Source organism: Stegostoma tigrinum, chromosome 16 (genome assembly GCF_030684315.1).
Source record: "Stegostoma tigrinum isolate sSteTig4 chromosome 16, sSteTig4.hap1, whole genome shotgun sequence".
In the NCBI taxonomy this organism is placed as follows: Eukaryota; Metazoa; Chordata; class Chondrichthyes; order Orectolobiformes; family Stegostomatidae; genus Stegostoma; species Stegostoma tigrinum.
In genome coordinates, this window is record NC_081369.1 from 4,417,048 (window position 1) to 4,429,276 (window position 12,229).

Here is a 12,229-nt window from a genome sequence, read left to right on the forward strand (position 1 = left end):
CACACAGACACGAGGAGAACATGCAAACTCCAAACACAGATGCCCAAGGGTGGAATCAAACCCGGGTCTATGGGCCACCGTGCCACCCCTGTTATGTTTGTGTTGTTTTCTGCTGAGGACTCTCCTGAAGTACCTAACTGCACAGTATCTCTTTTGTATTGATTGATTTATTTTGCTGTAATAAACAAGGTACAGTAATTGATATGGTGTTACCATATAGCTGTTTAAATAAAATGCCATCAAACCAATTAGGACATGGAGCTGAGAGTTTCTTTCTTCTTGCTGTCTAGAAAAGAAATCTTTTGCCATTCTTCGACATGGCTTACCAGGGTTTTGCAAGTGGAGATGCTGACAGAGATGCTTGGGCTGTGCGCTATTTCCTTGACCAGGGCATTAACATCATTCTATCACAGTCCTATGCCAAGAACATGGGACTGTATGGTAAGTAAATATCCCCAGGCTCCTGTCAGTTTACTTATGCAGTTATTGTTTGGGATTGATCAGTTCCAAATGTGAATGAACTCCAACTTGCAAGTTAATTGTCCAGCTGCTTTCTGTTTAGATTAATTCTTCTCCGCTTGCCGCTCTATGCAAAATGTCCAGTGTTCCTACTGGAGACGCGACTTGAGAACGCTATGCCTCATTTCCTTTGCCAGTGCCAATCCATAAGACGTAGGAGAAGAAGTAGGCCATTTAGCCCATCAAGTCTTCTGTGCCCTTAAGTGAGACAGTGATAATCGGCAGCCCTGCTTTCCTGCCTGTCCCCGTGACCCTGGCGTCCTTTACTGATTAAAAATCTGTCTATTTAAGCATTGAAAATACTTAATGAGCCAGCTTCAACAGCCCTCTGCGGTAAAGACTTCCACAGATTTGTTACCCTCTGAGAGAAGTTGTTCCTCCTCATCTCTCTCTTAAATGTGTGACCATTTATTCTGAGAATATGCCCTCTGGTACACTAATCTCCCACATTATATAAGCCTTACCTTTGTTTATTGTACCAATTAATGGATGGGCCTTGGGTAGTGTTGTAGAACAGAGGGACCTAGGGGTGTGGGTACATAATTCTTTGTAGTTTGCATCAAATATGGACTGGATGGTTAAAAAGGCATTTGGCATCCTGGCCTTCATTGTTCAGTCCTTTGAGTATAAGGACAGTTGGGATGTCATGTTGAGGTTGTATAAGACATTGATGAGGCCTCTTTTGGAATGCTGTATCCAGTTCTGGTTGCTCAGTTATAGGAAAGATATTATTAAGCTGGAGAGGGTTCAGAAGAGATTTACTCGGAATACTACCGGGTATCGAAAGTTTGAGTTATACGGAAAGGCTGGATAGACTGAGACTTCTGTCATTGGCGTGTTGGAGGTTGAGAGGCAACCTGAAAGTAGTTTGTAAAATAATGAGGGTACAGATGGAGCTAATGATAGTTGCATTTTGCCTAGGATGGGGCATTTCAAGACAGGGGGCAATAAGGTGAGAGAGATCTAAAAAAAGACATGAGGGGCAAATGTTTACACAGAGGGTGGGTCAGGGGGGCGGGGGTATGAACTTCCTGAGGAAGTGGTGGACGTGGGTAAGTATATGAATAGTAAAGGTTTGGAGGGATGTGGGCCAGAAGCAGGCAGTTGGGACCAATTTCGTTTGGGAACATGATCAACGTGGACTGGTTGGACAGAAGGGTCTGTTTCCATGCTGTATGAGCAATGAGTTTAAGAGGAGGTAGCCTTTCCACATCTGCCCTGTCAAGTACCTCAAGAAGTTCATATGTTTTGAGAAGGGACACCTTTCATTCTTCTAAACTCTGAGTACAGGCCCAACCTACTCAACACCTGCTCATCAGTTGCCATCCTGAAAAGGCCCACTTTATCCCAGCTCTCTCTGTCTTCTATTATCCCACTGTCCGTGTTATACTAACAGCACGGGCTCTTAACCTTATGTACGGTACCTAATCGGCTGCCTTTAGAAAATCCAGGTTTTATCTACTTGTCTCCCTTTGTCTTGTTACCTTATCAAAAGAATTCTATCTTATGAAGTGGCCTAATGTGTGATACCTTATCAAAAGCCTTCTGAAAATCCAAATATATTACCTTCACTGCTTCCACTTTCTCTCTCCTGTTAGTTACCTCCTCAAAGACTTCTATTAAATCTGGGGGAGCCATGATTTCTTCTTCTTTGCGCCCCACTGACTCTGCTTGACCGTGTTATGTGTTTCTGAGCACTCTGCCACTGCATCTTTTATAAAGCACTCCAACATTTTCCCAGTAGCAGACGTTAAACCAAGTGACCCATAGTTACCAGTTTTTGAGGTCTTCCCATTTAAAATTGCTGCATTGTGGTTTTGCAGTCCTCTGGGACCTCCTCAGATTGCTCTGAATGTCCTCAAATGCATCCCATCAGGTCCAAGGGACTTATTGGTCTTTAGCGATAGATATTGTGTTTATTTCCTCATCTCCTTCTGCCCCATGATTACTTAGTAATTCTGAAATGCATTTAATATGTTCTACTGTGAAGTCTGATGCAAAGTATTTATTCAACTCCTCAGCCTGGTTCTCCATTATTATTTCCCCCACCCTTGTTCTCTAAGGGGTCTGTGTTCAGTTTGACTCCTCTCTTCCTTTATATATATTTAAAGAAGCTCTTGCTGATATTACTTGCAAGTTTACCCTCAGAGTTTATCTTGTGTCTCTTCATTTTTTTTTTTGTTTGACTTTTATTTTTTAAAACTTTCCAAATCCTCTGGTGTACTGTTAACCTTTGCTGTAGCACATGTTTGTACTTTCAGTTTGATTCTGCCCTTAACTTCCCTGGTATTCTCATATCCAAACACTGGGAAATGTGTGGAAGTGAATATGATGGATACTGTGCCTTCTGAAATGTTCCTCTGTAAGTGTGAGGTGATGCACTTTGGAAGAAGAAACAAGATGAGGGAGTATTTAATGAATGGCAAGACACTGGTTAGCTTAGTGGAACAAAGGGATCTTGGGGTAATTATTCACATATCCCTGAAATGGACAGAGCATGTGAATAGGATAGATAAGAAGGCATGTGGGTCAGTGGTGGGGATAGAGTATAAGAGCAAGGAGGTAATGTTGGAGTTGTACAAAGTGTTGGTCAGGTCCAGCTGGAGTACTGTGCACTGTTCTGGTGGACAGTGAGAGCCTTTTTCCTCAGATGGAGATGGCTAGCATGAGGGGACATAGCTTTAAATTGAGGGGTGATAGATATAGGACAGATGTCAGAGGTAGGTTCTTTACTCAGAGAATAGTAAGGGCATGGAATGCCCTGCCTGCAACAGTAGTAGACGCGCCAACTTTAAGGGCATTTAAATGGCCATTGGATAAACATATGGATGATAATGGAATAGTGTAGGTTAGATGGGCTTCAGATTGGTTTCACAGATTGGCGCAACATCGAGGGCCGAAGGGCCTGTACTGCGCTGTAATGTTCTATGTTCTGGTCACCTCATTACAGGGAGGATGTGATAACACAGGAGGGGGTACAGAGGAGGTTCAGCAGGATGTTGCCTGGGATGGACAAATTGGGCTGTAAGGAGAGACTAGATAGGCTTGGATTGTTTTCTTTAGAGCAGTGAAAAACTGAGGGGGTGGGGGGCAATGTGACTGAGGTATGTACAATTATGAGGGGTATGGACAGGATGAATAGAGAGCAGCTGTTCCCTTGGTTGTGGGGTCAGTCACAAAGTTTAGGATAAGAGACAGCAGATTCAGAGGGGATTTGGGCAAAAATGTTCTTACTCAGCCGATGGTGGGAATCTGGAATGCACTGCCTGGGAAGGTAAGTGGGGGCTGGAAACATTTTGGATGAGCACTTCAAATATCGTAGCATTCAAGGATATGGGACAAGTAAAGAATGTGCGATTAGCATGCCTTTCGTGCTAGTTATGTTGGTGCAGGCTCCATGGGGCAAAGGGCCCTTTCTGCACTGTATGATTTTCTGAATCTTTGTTGCTGTGCCTGTGTTTAGTATATGCCTCACTGCAGTGAAAGGCTGTTTTCAAGCTGGCATTGTACTCTAAGTGACTTTCCTTCATGCATGAGGCTTGTTCAAGGAACATGCAGGGGAGTCTGCAACTTAAGGGCATGGTTACCACAGATCCTGTGCTGATCTAATGCTCACCCAGTGAACTTTCCAGTTAACGTCAGTCATCGTTAGTGATCTGCTCAATGTATGTTGTGGGACTGAGGGTCACATTTACATCAGAGTCCCTAGACTCGGAGGGGAAATTTAAACCAATAGCAGTCATAGGTGCTTCTCATCATTGTGTGCTATGTAAATGTTAGCTCAGTAAAGGCTCTACTGTAACTATCCCCCAGCCCATGTTTGCTACCCCGCAGTGTTCCTTGAACAAGTTCATGCATGAAGGATAGCAGCCTGGAGCCCTGCCAGTACGCACAGAGAGTGATCCTAGCTTGAGAACACTCCTTTTAGAAGCAGTAGCTTCAAGTAGATAACTAGGAATGAAGCTCTTGACCTCTCTTTGACATTAATGCTGAACTGTTAAATAGATTTCAAGGGCTTCAGCTGCCGTTTTGTCGTTTTAAGGGTTTAAGCTATAGGGAGAGGCTGAACAGACTGCGGCAATTTTCCTAGGAGCATCAGAGGGGTGACCTTACGGAAGTTCATAAAATCATGAGGGGCCTGGATAGCCAATGTCGTTTTCACAGGGGAGGGGAATCCAAAACTAGAGAGCGTAGGTTTAAGATGAGAGGGGAAAGATTTAAAAGGGACCAGAGGGGTGACATTTTCACGCAGAGGTGATTCTATGACATGAGCTGCCAAGAGAAGCATTGGAGTCTGGTACGATTACAACATTTAAAAGGCATCTGGATGGGTCCATGAATAGGTTGAGTTTAGAGGGATACAGCCCAAATGCTGGAAAATGGGACTAGATTAATTTAGGATATCTGGCCGGCACAAATGTGTTGAACCGAAGGGTCTGTTTCCACATTGTATACCTCTATGACTCTGACTCGGTGTTGAACTGCAGAGGGTTAATGGGGCTCTCACACTTCCAGGTGAGCGTGTCGGTGGATTTACAGTAATCTGCAGCGATCCCGATGAAGCAAAGAGGGTGGAGTCACAGCTGAAGATCCTGATCCGGCCCATGTATTCAAACCCACCGATAAATGGAGCCCGTATCGCTACTGCCATCATGAACACACCAGAGCTTCGAAAAGAATGGTGAGTCTGTCTCAAAGACCATGAGCATCTTCCAGGCCTGCTGCTTTATTCGAAGAAACCACCACCTCTCCTTGTCTTAAAAAGAAATCCTGAGATGGAGCAATGGTTCAGCTGATTAAGCGCAAAGACCTGATTGCCCTTCTGCTATGGCTTAGTGGGTGGAGCCCTGGACCTTTGAGCCTGAACCCAAATCAGGCATCACTACATGCTGTGCAGGGAGTGCTGCACTGTTAAGAGGGCATTCTATCAGGCTGCAACTTTTAAATTACCAGCAGTGATGACACTAACTCAGGATGAATAATCACAGGAGATTGCATAAACCAGGATTGTATGCCCACAATTTTGAAAATGGGGATGTGGCTTGAACCAAGCTCAAAGGGTATGATAGGCAGACTAGCTTCACTGTCTGAGGAATGTAGTACCAAGGGACACAGCTTGTAAAGTAGAGACAGACCTTTCAGGACTGAAATTCAGAGAAACCTCCACATGTTAAAAAAAAGTTGCTTCCACGGATGACAATTGACTCTAGACCGGTGTTATTTTTAAATCTATGTGTGATAGGATATTTTGTTGGTCAAAGTTTTGAAAGTATATAGGGCAAAAGTGGATATAGGTGTAGATTTTCCATGACTTGATTGAACGATGGAGGAGGCATGGAGGCTTAAACGGGGACATAAAACAAAAAGTGCCAGATGTAGGAGCAACAACATTTGTGGAGGGAGAAACAGAGTGATGTTTAAGGCCGTTCAAACCTGTCCCTGTGAGGAATGAAAGTGAGGCCACATCAACTGCTGGAGTCATCCCATTACACTGTATCACTGAGGAATTCTTTGCTGGCCAGTATTTATCCCTCAGCCAGTATCACAAAGCAGATTATCTGGTTATTGTCATTACCCTCTGTGGGATCTTACTGTGCATAGAAATGTCAAAATTACAGTAGCTAAGCCATGTCAAAGTGGTGGAATTGAGTTCGGTCACTTGAGCTGCATTAGGGCGGGCTGTCTTTGGGGGCTGTGCCATTGGCTGGATTTGGAGGGAACTCTGCTGTGATCCCTGCCTTTCCTGCTCAGGCCTACTCATACTCCCCATCACGTTGTCACCCTGGAGAAAGGTTGACAGATCACGTACCTGAAGCCAAATCCTTCCCACCGTTCTCTTCTTGAGTGAGGCATTGGCTGCATCAGACATCCCCTGTATTTCACATTAGGTGTAGCCCAGGCTTTTTCCAGAAGAGCGCTTTAAAATGGAACTGACTGGGTCACTCTTACAAAAGAGATGTCGTCTGCTCCGGGCAATTTTCCCCCAGGGTGCTGCCAACAACGTAGCGAAACTAGGAGCTTGTTCTCAGTCCTCAGCTTGGCCTATTTAAAAATCGTAACTAATAAATTTACTGAGGTGTTTTACAAATTCCCGTAATCTTAAACTTAGAAATGCTCTGACGCAGAAATTCTGCCGAATATCTCTACAGTTGACAGGTGAATGAGGATTTAGTAAGAGGACAAAGTTTTGATAATTGGCATTCACTGCCAGGACATGGTACTTTGCTGCTTCAAGGAATTTTTCACAACTCTCTACTGGGCTTCTATTCAGCTGGGTAGACTCGCTCCCCTGTGTTGCTGCAATATTTCATTCATGTGACCGAGCACCATTCCTTGCAAGCTCACCAGCAATTCAATTAAGCTACTTTCCTGCTCCCCAATGCTGCTGTTAAACATGCATGCCTTGGTTTGGAACTTACGCTGTGTGCAGCTAATGAGCTCATAGGACATAAGAGCAAAGGTAGGCCATTCATCCAGTGGGCCTTCTCCATCATTCAGTGAGGTCATGACTGATCTGATAATCCTCAACTCCACTTCCTTGTCTTTCCCCACAATGCCTTGATTCCCTAAATGATTAAAAATCTGCCTGTCTGAACTTTGAATATTCTTAATGAATGACCTAGCCTCAACCACCTCCTGTGGTAAAGAATTCCACAGGTTCATTGCCCTCTGACAGTGGAAATTCCTCCTCATCTCTGCCTTAAGTGTGCAACCCCTTATTCCAACTTGATGCTGCCCCTTGGTCCTAGAATCTCCCACAAGGGAAAACCACTTCTCTTCATCTACTCTGTCAAGCTCCCTAAGAAATTTCAGAGTTTCAATAAGGTCACCTATAATTCTTCTAAACTCCAGTGAGCACAGGACCAACCTACTGAACCTTTCCTCAAAAGGAAGTCCCTCTCTACCCAGTATCAACTTAGTGAACCTTCTCTGAACTACCTTCAAATGCAGTCTATCTGACCTTAGATAAGTGGTCCAAAACTGTTCACAGTATTCCAGCTGCATTCTGACTGGTACCTTATATAGTTTTAGTAACACTTCCTTACTTTCGTACTCCATTCCATTTGAAATAAACTGTTCCCTTTGCCTTCCCTATTACTTGTTGAACTTGGACGCTAATGTTCGTGATTCATGGATGAAGACTCCCAAACTTCACTGTGCTACAGCTTCCTGCAGATTTTCTCCATTTAGATAATATCTAGCTCCTCTGCTGTTCCGGCCAAAGTGTATGACGTCACATTCGTAGAATCCAGAGTGTGGAAGCAGGCCATTTGGCCTATCAAATCCATATCGACCCTCCGAAGAGTGTCCCACCCAAACACATCTCCCTACCCTATCCCTGTAACCCTGCATTTCCCGTGGCTAACCCACCTAGCCTGCACATCCCTAGGCACGAAAGGCAATTTAGCATGGCCAATGCACCTATCTTTGGACATTGTAGCAGGAACTGAGATTGGACTAACGTCTAGACAATTTGGATTCTTCCCTTTCGTCTGAAACAATACAAAAACAAGTCAAATGACTTTTGTTTTTAGCCAACTGGTCATACGAGGCCACACTTCAACTGAGCCCGTGTAGTCAATGTCCATAACACGCACCTATCCTCATTTGTTTTTGGATTGAAGTTTCAAACTAAGAGAAGGTGTTGAGAGAATATTGTGGGAGCTACACACCAAGTCCAGTCTTTAGCTAGAAGTGCCTCTCTCTCAACAAACAATGCCCGAAGCAAAAGCATTTCATTCTCCAGAACTGGCATCCGTTGTCCTGATGCGCACATTTTAAAACCAATCATATAATGTCTGTAGAGTAACAGAAGGGAGCCTGGTGTAGAGAATGATCTGCCCTCTGTCTTTCCTCCTGCACAGGCTGGAAGAGGTGAAGGGGATGGCAAACCGCATCATCAGTATGAGAGAACAGCTGGTATCAAACTTGAAGAAGGAAGGCTCAATCCACAACTGGCAGCATGTCACCGACCAGATCGGAATGTTCTGCTTCTCGGGGCTCAAGCCCGAGCAGGTAATTCAAACTTAGCCCTTGGGTCAGAGGAATGATCTTTAACCATCTCAGTAGGTCAGCTGTAGAGTTGATCATGCATTGCCTTGGGGCTGTGGAACAGTGATGGCAGAAAGAAGGTGAACGTTCTCAACAGGGGATACAGCTTGGGGCCATTCCTTCAACCATGGACATGGGGGGGGCGTGGTCAATTAGACAAGGGAGCTGGAGATTATACCAAATTGAAGGGAAATAGTGACTATCTCCTTTTAACTGGAGTCATGACAATTAACAGTGTAAATCGAGCTTAGTACAAACATTCTTAGGACTGAGATCTGGAGTAGTGGCATCACCCCAGATCAGCATAAAATTATTCATGTGTGTGCTATTATTCAGTTACATATTTTGATCAAGAGATTGTCCCTATCTACTTCGGAACTCCCAGAAAAGCATCAGGAGATAGAGAGATCAGAATTCTAGTTATTGCAATCTGCGGAATATCAGAAGGGCTTTACTTCTGCTCTTGGGTTACAGTTAACATTTATTGCTCCAAGATAAATTTTATAATCACATGCAATGTGCTTGGCCAATTCAGTAGGCTGAGTACATACGTAGACAACAATACTGCAACCTCTAACAACTTACCTGTGTCTTACGCTGCCTGTCTGCAGATCTCAACTCAAGTATTACCATTTTGAGGCACATTTTCGTCGGTATTTAATCTTGTAAAAGCATATGTAAATATTTATCTTTGAAATCCTGACTCTTTGTGAATATTTCGTTGTCAGGTTCTTGAATCAGTCAAATCTCTTGATGCTTTCTGAAACAAAAGTCAGCTGCCACTTTATTTCTGTGAGATTGTGTAAATTGCCTCTTGTGTCTCTGGACTTAAAACTTGGCCTTAAACTGGCTTATACTGATGTATCTGGACAGAGGTGACGCCAGATTCTTGAGCATGGGTTGACTGCTTGGACTCTGGATTCACTGCAGAAATTCCAGATGTATTCTGTGCATCAACTTGACTTGATGTGTATGTTACCGTTTCTGAAAGATATTCAAAGCTTCAGTTCAGGAAGACAGAAACACTAATGTAAATTTATTAACGACTGCAATGAGAACTGTATAATCAGTGCCTGTGAACATTCACTTAATGCTTACAGAATTTAATTACTGCAACATGAGTTTCTTTCCAGGTAACCCATCTCTTTGCTTTCCTGTCATCAGTATTTCCTACAATTTGACGTAGAACTTGGGTTCCGCCATTTGGCCCATGAAGGACACACTGACCCTCTGAAGAGTATCCCACCCAAACCCACCCCTTACCCTATCCCTGAAACCCTACATTTCTACATCCCTAGACACTAGGAGCAATTTAGCATGGCCAGTCCACCTTAATTTCCACATCTTTGGACTGAAGAAGGAAACCTGCGATAGGGTTAGGGGAGAACGTACAGACTCCACACAGACAGTCGCCTGAGGGTGGAATCAAACTCGAGTCCCTGGCGCTGTGAGGCTGTAGTGCTAACTACTAAGCCGCCATGCCGCCCATACGCCTGCAATGTGAGAGCAGGAATATGTGAATGTGAAAGGGGACTGTAGATTATCCAGGAACAAGGCTGACAATTGGGAATGCAGTCGGAGTGTGCTGCCTAACAGGCAAAGTGTACAAGAGGCAATTATGTTCATTTTCCTGAGGTCTCCTACTCCCAACTAAGCTGCAAGACTCAATAAATCCCCCACTCTTTACCCAGTCTTCCTCAATGCTCTGCAAGTCAATCCTAGTGGACCACAGTCCTTTACCTATGAACAACAACAAACCCTACCCTACCACAACCCACTCCTCCTGCCATAACTCCTCACTTCCGGAATACTTTACAAGGCCCAGTCCTTAATCCTAGCACCAGTTCCCTTTCTAGTTTTTGCAGATTGCAGGAACATTCACACTGTCTGCAAAATTTGTCTCAAACTCAACACAAATGGCACTGGATGCTAGGTCAGTTGTTAATCTTAATCTTAAACTTAAATCTTAGATACATGCTTCATTAAGCAAAGGGCTATTTCCCAAAGGCAGGTATATGCAGTTGGGCCACAGAGCAGCCAAGATCTCATTGAATGGCAGTACTGGTTCAAGGGGCCAAATGGCCTCATTCTGCTCCTATGTTCACTTCTTGAATTTAGAAGGCTGAGAGGTGAATTTCATCAAGATAATTAAAGGTTTTTGCCATGATCTTTTCACTGTGCACTCTATTAGTTGTAAGGTGGCATAAGGAACATTTGATTGACTGTCACTGTGGGGAAACCCTTAAATGTGATCATGCTGCCTAGTCAAAAAAAATCAGGACAAAAATAATCTTTAAAAGAGGTTTTAAGGCAAAAGTGCCAAACTGGTTACTTGAAGATGATTTAAGTAACCAACATGATGAGTCCCAACCCGAAACATCAACTTTCCTTCTCTTCTGATGCTGCCTGACCTGCTGTGTTCGTCCAGCTCCAGACTGTGTTTAGAAATCATAGAACCCCCACAATGTGGTACAGGCCCTTTGGCCCAACAAGTCCACACCGACCCTCAGAGCATCCCACCAAACCCATCCCCCTGCAACCCACCTAATCTACACTTCCTTGAACACTATGGGCAATTTAGCATGGCCGGTTCACCTAGTCTGCATGTCTTTGGACTGTGGGAGGAAACCCACACAGACATGGGGAGAATGTGTAAACTCCACACAGACGCTCACCTGAGGCTGGAATTAAACCTGGGTCCCTGGTGCTATGAGGCAACAGTGCTAATGCTGACCCACCATGCGCCACCATGTCAGCCTAAATTTATATCTGACTGCAGCATCTGCAGTTCTTATTATCTCTGTGAGTGCCTTTGGAGTTTTTGTTTTTTGAAAGTTGGAACAATATAAGCATCCTGGGTGAGGCAAGCTCTCACAGATCAGGCTTTCTACTTAGTTTGTTCATGAGAAGCTGTTTGGGGTCTCAAAAGAGTTGGAAGCTTCAATAAATGCCTGTTGGCAGCTCCACTGTCTGAATTTTCTCTTGATGTTTCTTCCTCCTGAATTGGAGAACTGCCGAAAATAATCTACATCTGAATTTACCTTTTGCCGAGGGGTGTGTTTATGGGATGTCACTACATGGAACAGTTGATTGATAATGGGCACTGTATCTATCATTCTGTTTAGTTTTCAATAATTGTTATTCTAAATTCCTCCTCCTTTTTGTTTTTATTTTAACTATCATGTCTAAATAAATTGTTTTGCTTCACATTGGGTAGTTTAACCAGTTGCATTGCCTCTGGAACAAGGCACTTTGCATCCATCTTGAAAATAAGAAAAGATTAGGGTCAAGGCTATCTTCTTAAAATATTTTGAGAGAGTCTGGTCTGGTCTGTAACAAAATGCTGGCACTGTCTGGTGTACTTAATGTTTTGAACCAGGACCGTATTCATTTGGAGAAATGTACTTGAAATCCCCTGTTTGTTTTCTATTACAAAAACAAAGTTGTTGGAACAGCTCAGCAGGTCTGGCAGCATCTGCGGAGGAGAAAACATTTTGGGTCCGGTGACCCTTCCTCAGAACTGGTGGTGGCTGGGAAAATGTCAGGTTATATGCAGAAAAATAAGGAGGTGGGTGGGGTAGGGAGTAAACGATAGGATAGAGCCCAAAGAGAGACAAAGTTGGACAGACAAAGTAGTTGCTAACAATCAGGCTGGGAG

At 43.9% G+C, this 12,229-nt stretch overlaps 1 protein-coding gene across 2 annotated transcripts in view; it reads left to right on the plus strand.

Moving 5' to 3' along the window:
* Positions 1 to 12,229, plus strand: part of got2a (glutamic-oxaloacetic transaminase 2a, mitochondrial) — a 39,894-nt gene that overhangs the window by 26,218 nt on the left and 1,447 nt on the right. For both annotated transcript variants that reach the window (XM_048546957.2, XM_048546958.2), the window contains exons 7-9: positions 291 to 441; positions 5,035 to 5,200; positions 8,385 to 8,535. In XM_048546957.2, the coding sequence (XP_048402914.1) occupies positions 291 to 441; positions 5,035 to 5,200; positions 8,385 to 8,535 (468 nt within the window). The remainder of the gene's footprint in view (positions 1 to 290; positions 442 to 5,034; positions 5,201 to 8,384; positions 8,536 to 12,229) is intronic.